Source organism: Calidris pugnax, unplaced genomic scaffold (genome assembly GCF_001431845.1).
Source record: "Calidris pugnax isolate Ruff unplaced genomic scaffold, ASM143184v1 scaffold44, whole genome shotgun sequence".
Classification (NCBI taxonomy): domain Eukaryota; kingdom Metazoa; phylum Chordata; class Aves; order Charadriiformes; family Scolopacidae; genus Calidris; species Calidris pugnax.
In genome coordinates, this window is record NW_015094506.1 from 1151585 (window position 1) to 1169809 (window position 18225).

The 18225-nt window shown below is 43.9% G+C and overlaps 1 protein-coding gene across 1 annotated transcript; it reads right to left on the reverse strand.

Moving 5' to 3' along the window:
* Positions 1-1233: 1233 nt before the first annotated feature.
* RTCB (RNA 2',3'-cyclic phosphate and 5'-OH ligase) lies at positions 1234-15089 on the reverse strand. Its single transcript, XM_014964285.1, has 12 exons — positions 14930-15089; positions 14724-14802; positions 13957-14024; positions 12130-12229; positions 10697-10853; positions 9928-10084; positions 6157-6316; positions 5655-5830; positions 4868-5056; positions 4271-4381; positions 3448-3567; positions 1234-2333 (listed from the first exon to the last, which is right to left on the reverse strand). The coding sequence occupies exons 1-12, from the start codon at positions 15020-15022 to the stop codon at positions 2226-2228; spliced, it is 1518 nt and encodes a 505-aa protein (XP_014819771.1). The 5' UTR covers positions 15023-15089; the 3' UTR covers positions 1234-2225.
* Positions 15090-18225: the final 3136 nt, after the last annotated feature.

The following is an 18225-nucleotide window of genomic DNA, read 5'->3' on the forward strand; positions in this document are numbered from 1 at the left end:
TTTAAAACACAAATTTAAAAAGGCTAGTTGACAGCTCTACTTGGAGAAAAAAGACTTGAATTAGAAAACCATCCGGGTTTAAACAAAGAACGGGGAGACATCTTATATTTTTTACTCTTACTTTTTTAGGTGGTTAGGAAACCAGCACTCTCCTCTGTACAGCACAACATATAACCAAAAGTAGTAGTAGCTTTGCAACAGGAAACCAAAATTGACAGCACTTCTAGCATTCTTGAATGCTAATGCACCAAGGCTGATGATCAGAAGACTTAAGGCACACATATGAGAGCACCTCCATGGTACGCATGATTTCTGCTTGTTGTAAAAACCTGAAATTTGCCTCTTAACAGCAGTGGTAGGTAAAAGTTGAAAGGAGAACTGCGTTTGAGAAATGCTTCTCTATTTTAAAATATGAATGTTTTAAAGGTTCCCTTGCATTCCACATCAGAGAGTCTGAAATATTTATAGACAGAAACTTCTGCAGGGAACATGCACTTCTACAGAAGATTTGAGACCGACAATTTGTCTTTCAGTCACTGGAGGCTAATTCACATTTCTAAGTGAAATGATTTTTGTTTGAAATTCAGCAAGTTTGTCTCAGCTCTCAGAGATGGAAATCTGGAACAATTCCACTGGAGAAAGCAGGGGAAAACAAGAAACTGTCTCACAGCAGCGACTAGTACTACATGTATTGCCTCTGCACCTGCAGCAAATACGATATTTGAACTTAAGAAAGCAATAAGCACAAAGTGATTAAGACAGTAAAACGCTATTATGTGTCCCGAGATCAACAGGTTTCGGCTAAGATCCTAAAACTTAAAGGGATGATTCATCAAAAGGCACTGGAGTCCATCAATCACGACCTGCTCCTTTTACAGGAGTCCCCGGTGGGGCTCCACTCTCGCTTTGAGGTTTTATTTCCCTCCTGCCGCCCTCTCCTGCCTGCGTTGGGGCTTGCAGGCGAGCTCCAGCCCTCACCCGCCGAGGTGGACCCAGCAGCCCCGAGAAAGACACACTCATGCCACAACCAAATTGAAAAAATAGCACTGCATCGCCCTTCCCTGGTATCCTGCAAGATTTTCTGCCGTCTGCACATCTTTTTTTTTTTTTTTTCCCCTGCAAGATCTATGAGCTGAAATCACAAGATGTGGTGGGTTTCAAGCTCGTATTATGTATTAATAGTGGATAACAGACATTTTAGGCACAGAACAAACACAACAGAGACACACCGCAGTGTCCATCTTCCCATTTTATTTATAATTCCCCAAATGATCCAGTGGGGATGGTCAGCTTCCCCTCCAGTCTCGGTTAATGAATGGGAAAGAAACATCAGAAATCACATCACACCGGGCCTGACCCTGCAATTGGACTTCCTTAAATCAGAGCTGCAGGACTCAGGGAGAAATATTATCCAATCCAACTTGTCCACACTTAGGACTTTGCAAAATATTGGATTAGCACATCTGTAAGTTGTTCAGTCACAACTTTTACTGGGCAAACAAAACCTTTCAAAGCAACATACTCAGCCCTACTCGCGTTTCCAGAAGAGTGTGGAACACCACCTTGTACTGAGCCAAGTACACCAGGTGCTGTGTTAAATGGGAGAGGGTGGGGGAGAAGGGAGGACTGTGCCTCAAGCCTAGCTAGTCCCTCTCAACCCAAGAGGGAGACCGCTCCCAACTCCATACTTCTTACCCAATTGCCACAAAACATGCAACAATATAGACTATGTATAAAGGTATCTGCAAACAGAGCAACCTCTCCCTGCCCAGAAGCTCTGTACCCTGCCTATCAGAGTATTTCTATATGCAGAAAGAGCTCCAGGCACCCAGGTGTGGAGACAGCAGGTCTGGTTCATACACCGTCTTCGCTGATGGAGGTGGTCTTCAGCACAGCAATTAATGACAACTCAGGCAAGTCTGAAGTCCTGCCTGTGGAATCATGAGGCAAATAGGGGAGGGACCGCATATAAAAACTAAAACTTACTTAGTTCTTTGCCCTTTCTTCACAAGAAAAGAACATCATATAACAAGGAGGAGGGAGGGGGCATTAATTATGCCTAGGAGTGGTTAAAAATATGAGTATTTTCAACTGTTGTGTTTCCAGAAGAGCGATGTGGTATCTGAGCATCCTACAGAGTCCAAGAGGGGTGGGAAGATGATGGTTCTAGTCAGTTTCGTGTAAGGCCTGGAGATGTTGGTGCGTTTCTGCTGGCTTGCCAGTTCTTAGCCTTTTATAACAGCAATAGGTCTCAGTTTAATGGCTTTCTTGCTGATGCCAGCTGCGTGGCAGGTGTTAACCACATCTGTCACGTTTTTGTAAGACTCCGGTGCCTGGAGGGGGGAAGAGAGAAAAAAATTAAAAGAAAAAACTATAAACAACTTAAAGTCACAGGAAGTTAGATGTAGGCTTTTGATATCCCCTCTTCTCTTCGCAAAAATAGAATAATATGAATTGAAAGTATAGTAGGTAAACATATCGAGAATCTGGCCACCTTACATACCTAAGAAATCTTTAAGACACTTAGCTTTCCAACTAAGCTTTCACCGTATTTCAGATAAATGTGACAATATTATTACACGTTATTAATAATTATATTATTACACACTATAGATAATAATGTGTAATAGATACACTACTAGCTATTGTGGTTCAGTTTTCCCTATATTCTCAGATAATCCAGTCTACCAGCATACGAGAATGTCAAGCCTCAATATCTGGGAGGAAGTCACTCCAACTTCCTCCCTACAGATAGCCTTTAAGATTTATCTTCACTGCCCCTTAGTGACAGGAATCAGGATTGAACTTGGAGTATTCTGATCCAGTATTCTGACAAGGAAGCTGCTCTTAAATAGAGATTTTTATGCAAACAACGTGTTTGTACAACACCAACACACATAACAGCATAGTTCCAAATGATTAACACACTTCTGTGAGTGAGGTGGTGAAAAGACATTAAATCACATAAATAAAGAAGAACTGGAAGTCACAATCCAAGTTTTCTACACATGCAGAGTTCTCTTGAGCAAATACAGGAATTCATCATCAAGAGGCAGACCTCCCATACACTGCTAATAGTGTACATGACAGCTGCAGTGTAAAGTTAAGTTCAGAGCTGGGAGAACATAATTCAAGAAGAGAATCCATAAAACATAACTACTTTTGTGATGCTCACACCAAGACTTCTCAGGGGCAATAGTAATTATCCCTATCACCAGGCAGAAGAGAGAAAAACACAGGCATCTCCCCTTTCAGCAGCATTTTAGGGACAGGGAATACTTCACATTATCTCCAAAAAATCAGACAGCTGTATCGGAAATTGCACAAGCTGCACATTTAGAGTACCAGAGGATCATTTAGCACCGCAAAAAAATCAAGTCGGGAGGGTCATTCAGCCAAGGAACAAGACTCCCTTTTCAATCTCAGATAATGAAGTATTAAACTCACTTCTTCCATGACCAGTTTGGGAGAAGCAACACGGATGGCAATGCCCATGTCAGCCAGCTTGTCCAATACATCCTGAAAGTCCAAGTTACGCCGGGATTTGGCTCGAGACAGTGCACGACCCTAGAAAGCAGTTTTGTTAATTCTATTTTTTGTAGCCGTTCGGAAAAAAGGAACTCTTTCTTATTAACGAAAAACACTATTACATTAGAAGTAAACAACAAATGGCTGAGAGCACAGAACACAGTAAATCAAAATAGGAAATGAATTTAGTGATGGGTTTCCGTAAAATCATACATCTGGTACGATAGCTAGAAAAGTTCCATGTGTATAACTAGTATAGAGTAGTCTGCAAGTGTCTTTTTATCCAAACCATTTGTCAGACAGTGTTTAGGAGCTGAAGTTTTTCTGGAAGCTATTTATGTTCTTCAATCCATCCTGTCCCACACTGTAAATAACAGGGGAAGAAATAAGCCTCTAACTACTGAGGAGTTTTATGTGGGAAGTCTCAGCACCGTTAATCGTTCTTGTTAGCTCAGAGATACCAAAATCTGGTAAAAGGAGCTCTTTCTCCACATCTTCATCCTAACATTTGCCCTGTATAAAGCAGCATCCCATAAATTTTCTGTAGGAGTCGTCAAAACTACTCAGTAAGGGACAAAGAGGACTTCTAGCCTGCAGTCCTCCTGGGCTGGGATTACTGTGGTAAGGCTACTCTCTACTTCTATGACCAAGAGATGAATCACACTGGATGACCCTTGAACAACCTTGTTCTCTGGATGACAGTCCCCCTCCAATTCCTTCCTGAAATGACTTTTTGACTTACAGCACCATGGCAAGTAGTTCCGAAGGTCTCAGTCATGCCTTGCTCTGTGCCAGTAAGAACATAGCTACAGGTGCCCATAGTCCCGCCGATCAAAACAGGCTGTCCAGTCAGCTGTGGATACAAAGTATTAGTTCACAACAGAAAAAACTAAAAACCTCATTCTTAATAAAAATCTGAGAGGAGCCGTATCTCCAAAAAAAGAGGTCAGGTTCACATTCCTTCAGAGCATCCCTGCTTGCTTTAGTGCCTGGTATCAAGGATTCTGGAGAACTAACTGCACTGAAAGATGCAGACAGAGGATCAAAAGACTTGTGTCCAACAGAGAGATAAGGCAAATCACTGAAGCTTGCCCAGGATATGAAACAATTCTTTCCCTTCATAATCTTCCAACCATTGTGGGTATGGAGCAGAAGAGGGAACTCAGTGTCCCAAAGACCTAACACACAGACAAGCAGAACATTGCCATCCCACTAGGGTTCCAGGGCCGTTAACTCAAAAAATGGAACTCAGAGCATTATGATTTCTGTTAGGAACCCTAAAATTGTCTGATTTATCCAGAATTCCCTTTTGATTTTCTTCTCCCACAGCCAAACTTACTTGATAATCGACAGCAATAAGAGGATGGTGAGGAGGGAAGGCCCTGGTTGATCCCTTTCTGTGCACCAGCAGAGTCCGCTCCTTTCCATCCACTACATGTTGCTCCACTTTGGCAATGTTGTGAGACACGTCATAGATAACATGCATGTCAAGGTCATCTGGGGTTGTGTTGAAGACTTTGGCAAAGGCCTAAAAAGAGAGCAAATCAGGATGTCAAATAGAAGAAGATTACTGTGTGTAATGTGGAAGATTTATGATCTTTTTAGGAATTTAAAGGAACAAATTTGCTTGGAAAGTGTTTCTTACTGATAAGTCAGTGACCTGAACACTTGTCATGGCAGGTAAGGAGCTTCAGTCAAATTCAGCCACAATGGAATTGAATACAACAGTGCCAGGTGTGACAGAATTGGACTGCCTAGATTGTTTATCTGCCCATTGGCAGCTTTAATGCTGGAATTCAGTCCATCAACTAGACAAATTCTTGCAACTCTTACAAGATAGTTTCAGCAGCGTAAAAACAGTTTTCTTGTATACTCTTCTTCCAGGTCAAGGCATTTTCAAAAATATTGCTTAAGTGGCTTCTGCAAGTATAATCCATTGACGTTGAGAGGTTTCAGATGGATTGCCATGACTGCAGCTTTGTGCAAGTCTCTCCGGCAAACACAGTTTAAGAAGCACAAAAATGAAAGTGACATTAAATACTGCAGCTACTCTGTGTTCCATGTATCTGGGATAAAGCAGGAGATGTGTACCAAAATATTTGCATCAGAAACAACTCTGCTCCTACCTGTCTTGTTAGAAAAGTCATAGAAGAGCGGTTGACCCATGCATAGTTTCCAGCAGCTGCCATTCCCTTCAAGTAATCCTGTCCCTCTGCGGAGGCAATCCTGGCACACGCCAGCTGGCGATCGTTCACTATGATTTTGTCTCTTTTCATAGCCTTTTCCATAGCCACCAATGCATCTGGGAAATAAAGACATGAAATCCATGTGACTTCTTAATTCTGTTTCAGTTTGTGAGATCAATTTAGGTGTCTGTAATTTATATTCTAAAACTGAACTCATCTGTCCGATGGTCAAACCTACAGCTTCTTCTCATACGCAAAAGCAAACCTGAGGCAGCATATCATCAACTATTTGCAAACAGACAACCCCTGTCAAAGCAACCCCGAGTTAGACTCAGCAATTATACTGTAAAATTTGCTCTTTGGTGCTGGGGTTTACCATCAACGACAAGACCACGCTGATGAGTTTGCTTCACTTCAGGTACTTACGTCAGTCACGTCATACCTGTGGCAACCTGGTGGCCCAGGCCTCTGCTGCCGCTGTGGATCATCACGCACACCTGCCCTTTGTGGTCGATGCCCATCTTCCTGGCGGCGTATTCGTTGTAAATGTCATCCACGACCTGGATCTCAGCGTAATGATTGCCAGCTCCCAGGGTCCCCAGCTGCCAATCACAACACACCCATCAGACAGTGTCCCAGCCTCTGGGAGCACAGGGGAGAGCTATGGGAATGTGGGAAATAGGGCAAATTGCTACAGCAAGGTTTTGGTTTTAGAGAAGTTTTTCCAGGAAAAAAAAAATAAATCCCCACATAAAATGAAAGGAAACAGAACACAGCATCATCATCACCGTCCTCTTTGTTCAGATTTATACCTATTTTTATTGTTGGAACAAGACTGCAATTAAACAAAAAGACTAGGATATTGCTGCCACTTCTTGCCAACTTACTTAGGCCTAGTTGAAAGATGGGAAGAGTACAAAGTATTGAGAATTCATCTTCAATTTTTATAGGCAAGGCAGACGTACAGTCTTATACTTGGTTATAACTCCATAAGGAAGTTACAACATCCTGTTAATTAGGTACTTACAACCTTTCAGTAGATTAAAGCAAGATATTTAATTCTCGAGACCAATCTTTTTCAACTCTGTAACAGATGATCACTTATTTGAAAGGTGAATGTGAAAACTGAGGACATAAGATTATTTTGAGGTTAAAACGCTATAACCTTGCAGCACAATTCATAAAACTCAGGGAGTCATATAAAAGAAATCTTTACACATGGTAGCATTAGTATAGCCATCTCAAAAGTGTTCCACTCAGAACAATGAGATAATATGTATAGAAACAAAATCTAACTCTCAAGAGCAATTTGAAGTTATAAGCTAGTTCTGTTTATTAAGATATCCTTCCTTGCCCTGCTATTAATTTCCTCAACAAGGAGAAAAGTTGCAGAGTAAGTTGCCTGCATCTTAAAAACCAAACTACATCTGGATGGGGAAATGCCACCAAACACGAATTCCAGTACCAGCTGTTAACTGATGAAAAACTGCTGGCCCCAGGGACCTTGGGTATTGTTTCCATCCCAGTGTTGTTTCCCTCTTTTACAGCTCTGTCAAGAATTATTCAGGAATGGCCCCACCCTCTCACCTTTCCCCCTGCCCAGAAATGCCAGGCAGTGTTTCAAGACACAAAATTAGAGAACTACTGCTAATCTTTACATTTGAACCATGGGAGCACTCACAGCCACCCTGAAACATAACATTACCTGAGGCAGGCCCCTCTTCTTTGCTCTTGAGGAGACCTTGTTGGGGTCAGCCTGCAGCATTCTTCCATATTCCTCACAGTGCTCCTTGTCCTCTGCCCAGGCATAGCCTTCCCGGAGAGACCAGTCCACACCCATCTCTAGTGCTTCTTCCAAATCCCTGTAATTATCAAACACCTCCATAAGGCAGTTATCCCTGGATATACTGAAACTCCACTAAAGTTGGCCCTGAGCAACCTGATGGAACTTCGCTGTTAAACCTACCTTTAGAGTTAGGTTTCTTTCATGCAAGGAGTTGGATGAGATGACCTCAAGAGATGCCATCCAACCTAAATTATTCTGTGATTTTATGATCAGCCCTCAACTCCCCTAACAAGAAGTCCAACTTCTTAACACTTAATGAAAATTGAGCTCCACAAATATATTAACTTTAAATAGGTCATTACTTTTTCCTCTTTGCTGTGTTGGGAACATCTTATTCTCTCTCTCATCCCTTCCAAAAAAATACCTTTACATTCATGGAGGTTTTGTGTCAGAAGCAATGAGAACCTTTAAAGAACTTTTAGTTATTTCAGGGTTTTAAGTGGGGGAAGAAACAGCTGACTTTTGTGCACTGATGATTACGCTCCTGGGGAAGCACATAGGCAGAAAGAATGCAAAGAGCTTTAGAATTACTTTTTCTTTCTTAAAGTCTTCCACTGATGAATCTCTAATGAAAATAAACACCAGAGGTGTCCCCCCTAGTGATGTGCGCACAAAGTCATTCTCTTACTTGGCATTCATGGGGATGACACCTTTGGAGCCAACACCAACAGGAATGTGGTCAAACATAGCCTGGGCGAGCTGCTCCTTCACAGGCTGCACATCATTTTCATCCAAATTTGTACGCAGTAAGCGGACACCACAGTTGATGTCAAATCCGACACCACCTAAAAGTGTAGAAAAAGCCATGGAGTTAATGAAGAAAGTGTGCTGATGGTGAGCACTTGCTAAATACTCATCTTAAATCAGTGTCCCTGCTGATGGGGAGTATCTGAATGCTGTGTGTGTGATCTTACATGAATGCTGTGATCTTACACCTTCTCTCTGACACAATACTGGGGAAAAAAAAAGCAGAACTGCATTAAGCTTCATTTCAATAGATTTACATGAAGCCTCAGATTTCAAGACAGTCAAAAACATAGTCTTGCAGAGAAAACCTTGAAAACTCTTTGAAAAACCTCTTGTTTTTCAGTCTCAAGCACAGCTGTACAATTACCTACAGAGCTCTGTGTTTACAAAGTTGCTGCAGTGAGTAGGTGCAGAGGAGTGGACTCAACTATAAAATACACGGTCCACAGAAAGTAGAGAGGATGGTCCTGTTCTTCTGCCTAAGGTCAGCAGAAAAGTGACAGATCTTAGCATGGCTCCCTAATGCAAGATGTTCTTGAAAGCAAGTCCCTGAAACAAAGTCCTTTTTGAATCCAATAGGCAAGGCAGACGTACAGTCTTATACTTGGTTATAACTCCATAAGGAAGTTACAACATCCTATTAATTAGGTACTTACAACCTTTCAGTAGATTAAAGCAAGATATTTAATTCTCGAGACCAATCTTTTTCAACTCTGTAACAGATGATCACTTATTTAAAAGGTGAATGTGAAAACTGAGGACATAAGATTATTCTGAGGTTAAAACGCTATAACCTTGCAGCACAATTCATAAAACTCAGGGAGTCATATAAAAGAAATCTTTACACACGATAGCATTAGTATAGCCATCTCAAAAGTGTTCCACTCAGAACAATGAGATAATATGTATAGAAACAAAATCTAACTCTCAAGAGCAATTTGAAGTTATAAGCTAGTTCTGTTTATTAAGATATCCTTCCTTGCCCTGCTATTAATTTCCTCAACAAGGAGAAAAGTTGCAGAGTAAGTTGCCTGCATCTTATCCTGCTATTAATTTTCTCAACAAACAAGGAGGAAAGTTGCACAGTAAGTTGCCTGCATCTTAAAAACCAAACTACATCGGGATGGGGAAATGCCACCAAACACGAATTCCAGTACCAGGTGTTAACTGATGAAAAACTGCTGGCCCCAGGGACCTTGGGTTTCAAGAGCAATTCGAAGTTATAAGCTAGTTCTGTTTATTAAGATATCCTTCCTTGTCCTGCTATTAATTTTCTCAACAAACAAGGAGGAAAGTTGCACAGTAAGTTGCCTGCATCTTAAAAACCAAACTACATCGGGATGGGGAAATGCCACCAAACACGAATTCCAGTACCAGGTGTTAACTGATGAAAAACTGCTGGCCCCAGGGACCTTGGGTTTTGTTCCCAGCCCAGTGTTGTTTCCCCTCTTTTACAGCTCTGTCAAGAATTATTCAGGAATGGCCCCACCCTCTCACCTTTCCCCCTGCCCAGAAATGCCAGGCAGTGTTTCAAGAAAAGACACAAAATTAGAGAACTACTGCTAATCTTTACATTTGAACCATGGGAGCACTCACAGCCCCCCTGAAACATAACATTACCTGAGGCAGGCCCCTCTTCTTTGCTCTTGAGGAGACCTTGTTGGGGTCAGCCTGCAGCATTCTTCCATATTCCTCACAGTGCTCCTTGTCCTCTGCCCAGGCATAGCCTTCCCGGAGAGACCAGTCCACACCCATCTCTAGTGCTTCTTCCAAATCCCTGTAATTATCAAACACCTCCATAAGGCAGTTACCCCTGGATATACTGAAACTCCACTAAAGTTGGCCCTGAGCAACCTGATGGAACTTCGCTGTTAAACCTACCTTTAGAGTTAGGTTTCTTTCATGCAAGGAGTTGGATGAGATGACCTCAAGAGATGCCATCCAACCTAAATTATTCTGTGATTTTATGATCAGCCCTCAACTCCCCTAACAAGAAGTCCAACTTCTTAATACTTAATGAAAATTGAGCTCCACAAATATATTAACTTTAAATAGGTCATTACTTTTTCCTCTTTGCTGTGTTGGGAACATCTTATTCTCTCTCTCATCCCTTCCAAAAAAATACCTTTACATTCATGGAGGTTTTGTGTCAGAAGCAATGAGAACCTTTAAAGAACTTTTAGTTATTTCAGGGTTTTAAGTGGGGGAAGAAACAGCTGACTTTTGTGCACTGATGATTACGCTCCTGGGGAAGCACATAGGCAGAAAGAATGCAAAGAGCTTTAGAATTACTTTTTCTTTCTTAAAGTCTTCCACTGATGAATCTCTAATGAAAATAAACACCAGAGGTGTCCCCCCTAGTGATGTGCGCACAAAGTCATTCTCTTACTTGGCATTCATGGGGATGACACCTTTGGAGCCAACACCAACAGGAATGTGGTCAAACATAGCCTGGGCGAGCTGCTCCTTCACAGGCTGCACATCATTTTCATCCAAATTTGTACGCAGTAAGCGGACACCACAGTTGATGTCAAATCCGACACCACCTAAAAGTGTAGAAAAAGCCATGGAGTTAATGAAGAAAGTGTGCTGATGGTGAGCACTTGCTAAATACTCATCTTAAATCAGTGTCCCTGCTGATGGGGAGTATCTGAATGCTGTGTGTGTGATCTTACATGAATGCTGTGATCTTACACCTTCTCTCTGACACAATACTGGGGAAAAAAAAAGCAGAACTGCATTAAGCTTCATTTCAATAGATTTACATGAAGCCTCAGATTTCAAGACAGTCAAAAACATAGTCTTGCAGAGAAAACCTTGAAAACTCTTTGAAAAACCTCTTGTTTTTCAGTCTCAAGCACAGCTGTACAATTACCTACAGAGCTCTGTGTTTACAAAGTTGCTGCACTGAGTAGGTGCAGAGGAGTGGACTCAACTATAAAATACACGGTCCACAGAAAGTAGAGAGGATGGTCCTGTTCTTCTGCCTAAGGTCAGCAGAAAAGTGACAGATCTTAGCATGGCTCCCTAATGCAAGATGTTCTTGAAAGCAAGTCCCTGAAACAAAGTCCTTTTTGAATCCACACTGGAATAAATAATAACTACTTATAACAAGTGATAAATACTTAGAAAGAATATTAAACTCCAGTGTTTAGTGTTTTGCTTAACTCTTAGTATTTAATGAAAATAAATAATACTGCAGGGCAAGGCCTAGTGTGAAAGACCAATCATGTCACCTTTAGTAACAAAGGTTCTGGTATTAACTAGTGCCATAGAGGGGGTACCAGACCAAGAGATATTGTTTTGAGTCAACCAGGAACACTGGAACAGCAAACCTGAAACATGAGTAACAGGTACAACCATAAAAGCCCTTCCACTCCATCAGTGGAATCAAGTGTTTATTAAAAAGACGCAAATATTTTAAGGTGTAGATAATATTTATTTTAATGAAGTATAAAAACAGTCTCAAACATTTTCAAACATTGCTCAAAGACAAGTGTCAATATTTTATCAGCTCTGCCAAACCCAAGTTCAAAGTCTTATGCTCTCCCTTCCAAACGGAGGGCTTTCACACGCCCAAGCCTAAAACACAAGGGCAATTCTCTCTGTACTGTTTAGATATTGTCAGTATAACCACCTGCTCCATAAAGAATAGAGATTCTGAGTGCAAGCATTAAGCGCCTTTTAACTCCCTATAATTAATATATTTTTTGCTTTTGTTCTGCATATGAAGTACTATAAAGACATGCCATATCAAAAAGCGTTTTTATGCCTCCACAGCTATTTCTCAGGGCAGGTGAAGGTAGTCAAAAGTATCCTCACCTGGTGACACCACTGCTTCAGGATCATTCATATCAAAGGCAGCCATGTTGCCAATGGCAAACCCATAGCCAGAGTGGACATCTGGAAGGCCTATTGATCTCTGAAAGAGAATGAAGGAAGTTTTAAAGTTCTATGAAACTCTGTGCTGCGCAGCGTCACCTTGATTACGCTTTGCTTTGTGACAGTGGTTTGTCACATTTACAAAAAAATATACCAAAAAAAAAAAAATATGGACGTTCAGATGAAGATGGGAGTACACACACCGATTCAGGTTAAGTATTTAAACTCCTACAGTTACTGGAGTGACAGTCAAAGCAGTGGATCTCACTCTGAAGCAAAAACCCAGTGGCTAGTCAGCCAAGTGGCTCCCTTGGCTCCACTGACCAGACCTCAGGAAAACTTAAAAGAAGCTGAAACACCTAAATGTAGGAATTGTGATCTCAAACTGAATTCTAACCTGACTTTGTCTTGGACTCAAGAGTCCTTGCATTCAAAACTTACACAGGCAACAGCCTAGGAGTAGCGTAAAGCTCCGACAAGAGAATGAAGATGAATTCATCTTTATCAAGTTCCATTTAGGGACACTTGCTATATTTAAATACTATAAATGTAGCAAGGGAAGAGTTCAATGCTACAGGATGGAATCATACAACAGTCAGCTTTTTATCCTCTTAGCTGTGTCATCGAACACTGACCAAAGACTGCACCCTCTAGGCAGGAAAAAGTCATCCTTTTAGGATGATATCCTGATAGGATAGAAGCTGTGTCATTCTAATTTCTAAAAGAATCTTTTAATATTGGTACCAATTAAAGAGAGGAAGCATGTGCTTCTATACAACTCCACAAATTAAAGGTATTTTTAGCCTAGCAAGATTCTAGGACACCACGATTAGAACTCTACAATTTATTTAAACAACCAAAAATGCAATCCTCAAACACCCAGAAAACGGTCAGAAATCGGAACTCTTTAATGAGTGTAAAACTGTTATCATACATTAAAAATAACAGTATTTTTCAGTGGGATTGTGCACTGCTTCTGCCTGCCCTTGCCATCACCAAGAAATCTGTTGGTTTGAAGAAAACAAAAGTAGTGAAGATTTGAATACAGAGATGATCAGAACATCTCTCTTATGAACTACCAGCCAAATTTCCCATTGTGACAGGTTGCTACTATTCTACTTTACTCCTTTTTTGGTTGATTGCTCAAGTATTTTAACAGCATGATGGGCTGCCTTTTACTGCAGCCAGAAATTCACAATTCTTGCCAAGTCACTAAGACCAACAATTAAAAAAAAAAACAATTCCATTATCTGTTACTTATTTATATATGCAATATTAATGATGAAAAAAATAATTTCCACATTGTACTTAGAGGTTCTTGAAAAGTGTCCCAGCCTACTCTTTTCTTCCTGCATCATGGTATTTGATGCCTCGCTTCCAAAACTGCATAGGGTAAGAAAAAGGAGTGTTGAGTGCATGGGAAGGCTCACTACCAACACTAGAGCAGCAACAATAACACAGAGAACCATATTGCCTCCTGCTCTCTCCTCCCTTCTCCGTACCTTCCAAGTTAGCAGAGGCAACTCAAAAAACAACAGACAATAGAGTAATCAGGGAAAGGCGGCTCACGCAAACCAAAACAGCATAAAGTAATGCTAAAAAGCCTCACATCAAAAGGCAGACAATGAATTAAGTGGATAGCTCCCTTTCTGACAACTTAGTTTTACAGCCTACAACTTTGGTCCATATCCCTTCTCACATTTAGATGGCAATAACCACTGGCAAACAGGAAAAGAAAACCAGCAATTCTTCACAGGAGTTACTCACATGAACAATACCAGGTAATGCAGCCACATTCCCAATCTGTTTCATAGCAGGCAAAAAGCCACCTGCACCTGAAAAAGGGGGAAAAAACATATGTAAGTAATCTGGTAATTTACCATGGTAATCATAATGAAGCACTTTCTGAAAAGGTTGCTCAAAACACTGGCAAATCAGAACTCAGCCAACAAGCAGCATTCTCATCTGGTATAAAGCGCTCAGCATTACACATGATCTGCAGTTTTATTAAATGAACTATGATGCTGAAGTCATCCTTCTTCTGTGCAAGTACTGATGACCTATGCTAACAACAGGAATGTGTTACCACCAGCCCAGGGGCCAGACCTGGACCCAGCCGTGTGCTCCAGCCCCACGCAGAACGGACAGGCCTGGGTTACAGCTCCCACGAAAGTACAGGCTGAGAGCAGGCACTCGGGGAACGCTGCGGAACAGCCGGGCCAGGCTGTGCCCATAGGGCATGTTACAGCTGCGGGCGAGGCCCCCACGCTGCTCACCAGGCCGCAGTGGCTGCAAGGCCAGAAAACTCATCCCGCTTTGCTGCCTGCCCAGCCCCGCCAGCTGGGACACGCACCGGGCCTGCCCCCGCTACTCCCCGGTCCCTCGAGGGCTCACGGACAGCGTGGTGTGAACCCAGCGATGCCTCCGAGGCCGTGGCATGAAGACGGCCACAGTATAAAGACCGAAAGCTCACCCTTCCCCGTCCCGTATGGGAGAGCCGAGCCCCGCTCACCCCCTCCCGCCCCCGCACGCACCTCCGCCGCGACAGGCGTTGCGCAGCTCCTCGAACATCAGCTTCTCCAGGGGGTCGTTCACGTAGAAAACGCCTTCCACCTGCGGGGAGAGCTGTCAGGGAGGCCGGGCCGGGGGCTGCGGCCAGCACCGGGCCGGGCCCAGCCGCCCCACCACCCCGAGCACCCAACGGCTCCCTGTTGACCCCAGCCCCCCCCCGCCCACGCACATGCATGTTGGGCACGAAGCCCTTCTTGATCCGCCAGCAGTTCTTGTCGATCTTGTCCAGGTACTGCAGCTCATCGTTGTAGCTGCGGCTCATGGCGGCGGCTCCCCCTCAGCGCGGCCACCAGCACCCGGCTCGGCGGCAGGAACTGACGGCGGCCGCCGAGGGTCAGCTGGCGCCACCTCAGCCGCGGTGCGGACGGGGGCCGCCGAGGGTCACGCTTCCTGCGGGAGGAGCTGCCGGCGGCCAGCGCCCCGCCGCGGCGGGGAGGCCCGTAGCCGGGAGAGGCCGTGCCGCAGCCGGCCATGATGCGCCGCCATGAGGCCTGCGGGCGCTCCAGCCCGGCGGAGATGCCGGCGTGGAGCCACCCAGCTGGTCCCCGGTTCCCCATGGGGCACAGCCATCGCCCGTGGCAGCGGGTAGCACCCGGTGCCCGTGGGGAGAGGCCCTGGAGGGGAGCGCAAGGCCCAGGCCGTGCTGGGGTGAAGGAACCGGGGTTCATGCCCAGCAGCCTCCTCCCTCACACCACATGCCGCAGTGTGGGTTAGGTGAATGGACAGTGCAGTGGATTGAAAACTGGCTAACAGACAGAACCCAGAGGGTTGTGATTAGGGGCATGGAGCCCAGCTGGAAGTCTGTCACACGTGGTGTTCCCCAGGGGTCAGTGCTGGGTCCAAACCTGGATGAAGGGATGGAAAGTACCCTCAGCAAGTTTGCTGAGGCCAAGAGAAACCTAATGAAATTTAACAAGAGCAAGTGTAGGGTGCTGCACCTGGGGAGAAATAACCCCCTGCACCAGTACAGGTTGGGGGCTGACCTGCTGAGAGCAGCTCTGAGGAAAAAGACCTGGGAGTTCTTGTGGACAATAGGATGACCATGAGCCAGCAATGTGCCCTTGTGACCAAGAAGGCCAATGGCATCCTGGGGTGCATCAAGAAGAGTGTGGCCAGCAGGTCGAGGGAGGTCATCCTGCCCCTCTACTCTGCCCTGGGGATGCCCCATCTGGAGTGCTGTGTTCAGTTCTGGGCTCCCCGGTTCAACAAGGACAGGGAACTGCTGGAGAGGGTACAGCAAAGGGCCACAAAGATGATTAAGGGCCTGGAGCATCTCTCTTATGAAGAGAGGCTGAGGAACATGGGTCTTTTTAGTCTAGAGAAGAGAAGGCTGAGGGGGGATCTGATCAATGCTTATAAATACTTAAAAGGAGGGAGTCGGGAGGATGGGGCTGGTCTTTTCTCAATGGTGCCCAGTGACAGGACAAGAGGAAACGGGCACAAACTTGAGTATAAGAAGTTCCACCTAAACACGAGGAGGAACTTCTTTACTGTGAGAGTGGTAGAGCACTAGAACAGGCTGCCCAGAGAGGTGGTGGAGTCTCCTTCTCTGGAGACATTCAAAACCCGCCTGGACAAGATCCTATGCAACCTGCTCTAGGTAGACCCATTCTGGTGGGGGGGTTGGACTTGATGATCTCCAGAGGTCCCTTCCAACCCCATATGATTCTATGATTCTGGGCTGTCTCTGCAGAAGGAACAAGTGGATTTTCAGGTGCCAGTGGCTAATGCAAGCCCTCTGCCTGCCTGCCATCCCCCTTGGGGAAAGGCACTTTTGGCCTGCAGGGCATTTAGGTACCACAGCGCTGCAGGTGGATGGAGGTTGTTCAACTACAATCAGGCAAAAGCTGTATGCACCCCATCATCGATTGTGTTTCTCAGCATAAGTTAAAAAAAAAAAAAAAGCCATCTTTTTGCTGTTCAGTCTTGGCTTGAAAAGGGCTCCTGGTTGAGGAGTGAGAGGTGTGGGGATGGCCAGGGTCTGGGCAGCACACCAGGTGGATGGGGCTTTGCTGCAGGCGGGGGTTGAGGCTCACAAAAGCAGCAGAAGAGAGCAGGCTGTGGCGTGCCAGCCTTTATTTCTTCTCTGTTGGTGGTAGTTTGGGAGGCCTGAGCCAGCTTTGGCCAAGCACTGTAGGGCAGGCGTATCCCCCTGCAGAACTGTGTTCAAATTTGCATGCTAATAAAGTATTGAAAAAGAAGGGGGAGAAAGAAAGAGGGCAAGACAACTTATAAGAATGAATTAAGAAGTAAAGAATCTGTAACTATTTCAATCCAGAGAAACACTGACAAAGATATTAGAGGATTAGATTTGCAAGGCTTACACAGAAACATTCAAAGAGTTAAAGGTATCTAACTTGGCTAAGCAATGCTGAAGGGGTGACATGACAGACACAAGGATCTGATGAGTCACAGGGGGAGAGGGACTATCAAAGGCAGAAATAACGCCACTTTGTCTTTCTTCCTGAAGTGCTTCTGCATCTTTGTTAAGATTTATGTTAAAGTTTTAGTTAAGACACTGCAAAGATTTTAGTTCCGACTGTAATTGAGACAGTTCTCAGTCTGATGTGGTTCTGTAGAGGGCTCACTTCATTCTTAATGTCTCATGTTCAGAATGAAGTTAAAGATCATTGCAGTAGAAAAAGTAGCAGGTATGCCTGCCCAAGCAGCATTTTGACAGTGTACTTTTCCTTCTTTTGAGAGACTGCAGCACCTTTCTGGGAGTGTATAGACAAGACTGTATTTCAAGAGAGGCATTAATCTTAAAAAACATTTTTGCACCAGTTAACTCCAGAATAAATAATGTTAAGCATGTGTCATATGATTCTCATCCATAGTACAGCCTAACCGTTCCACCAGCTTTCTTTACCTCCCCCCTTTCCCCTTCACTCCCAGCCAGGACAACATGGCCCTTGTGTAACTTGGGCTCTTGACATTTCAGCAGAGCTGGACAGTGTTTAGCCTTCAGAGTCACATTATTGGTTTGCAGTTCATGGTAAACAAATGGTCTCTCTTCTCCTTCAGTGTTTGTAGTGGACATCAGTAGAAATCAGCATGTATCCCTGTGGGGAGAAGTACAGTCATTGAAATGATATGAATTACAAAATAAAGGTTGGTTTTTTTTCTTGTTTGGTTTTTGTTTGTTGTTTTTTTTCTCTTGTGGTTTTGTTGTTGCTGGTATTTTTTATTTTATTTCAACTCAATCCTGGTGCTAAAGGTCAGAAAATTCTTTGCAAAAAAGCCCCACCTTTCCCTGGGTGCTCTCTCTTTGCACCATCTAAGGTCACACAGCCAACACAGGAAAGTTCATCGGAGCCTTGAGGCCATTAGGCAATCATCACAAGGTGGGGTTATTTTTACCTAATTTAAGCCATTTAAGAATTAGCCATCTAATCTAAATTTACCCTTAGGGCTTTCCCCATTGTCAGAGCACACAGAGCAAGGAACCTGCAGAGAGCAGCCCAT

What these genes read in the sequence shown, in the direction of transcription:
- RTCB (XM_014964285.1), bottom strand. Translation starts at nt 15,022, where the DNA reads ATGAGCCGCAGCTACAACGATGAGCTGCAGTACCTGGACAAGATCGAC. An exon ending in CAACGCCTGTCGCGGCGGAG is followed by an intron (nt 14,025 to 14,723) that starts GTGCGTGCGGGG and finishes CCCCTTTTTCAG; the next exon opens with GTGCAGGTGGCTTTTTGCCT. An exon ending in GAACTACTTGCCATGGTGCT is followed by an intron (nt 3,568 to 4,270) that starts GTAAGTCAAAAA and finishes ACTGCTTTCTAG; the next exon opens with GGTCGTGCACTGTCTCGAGC.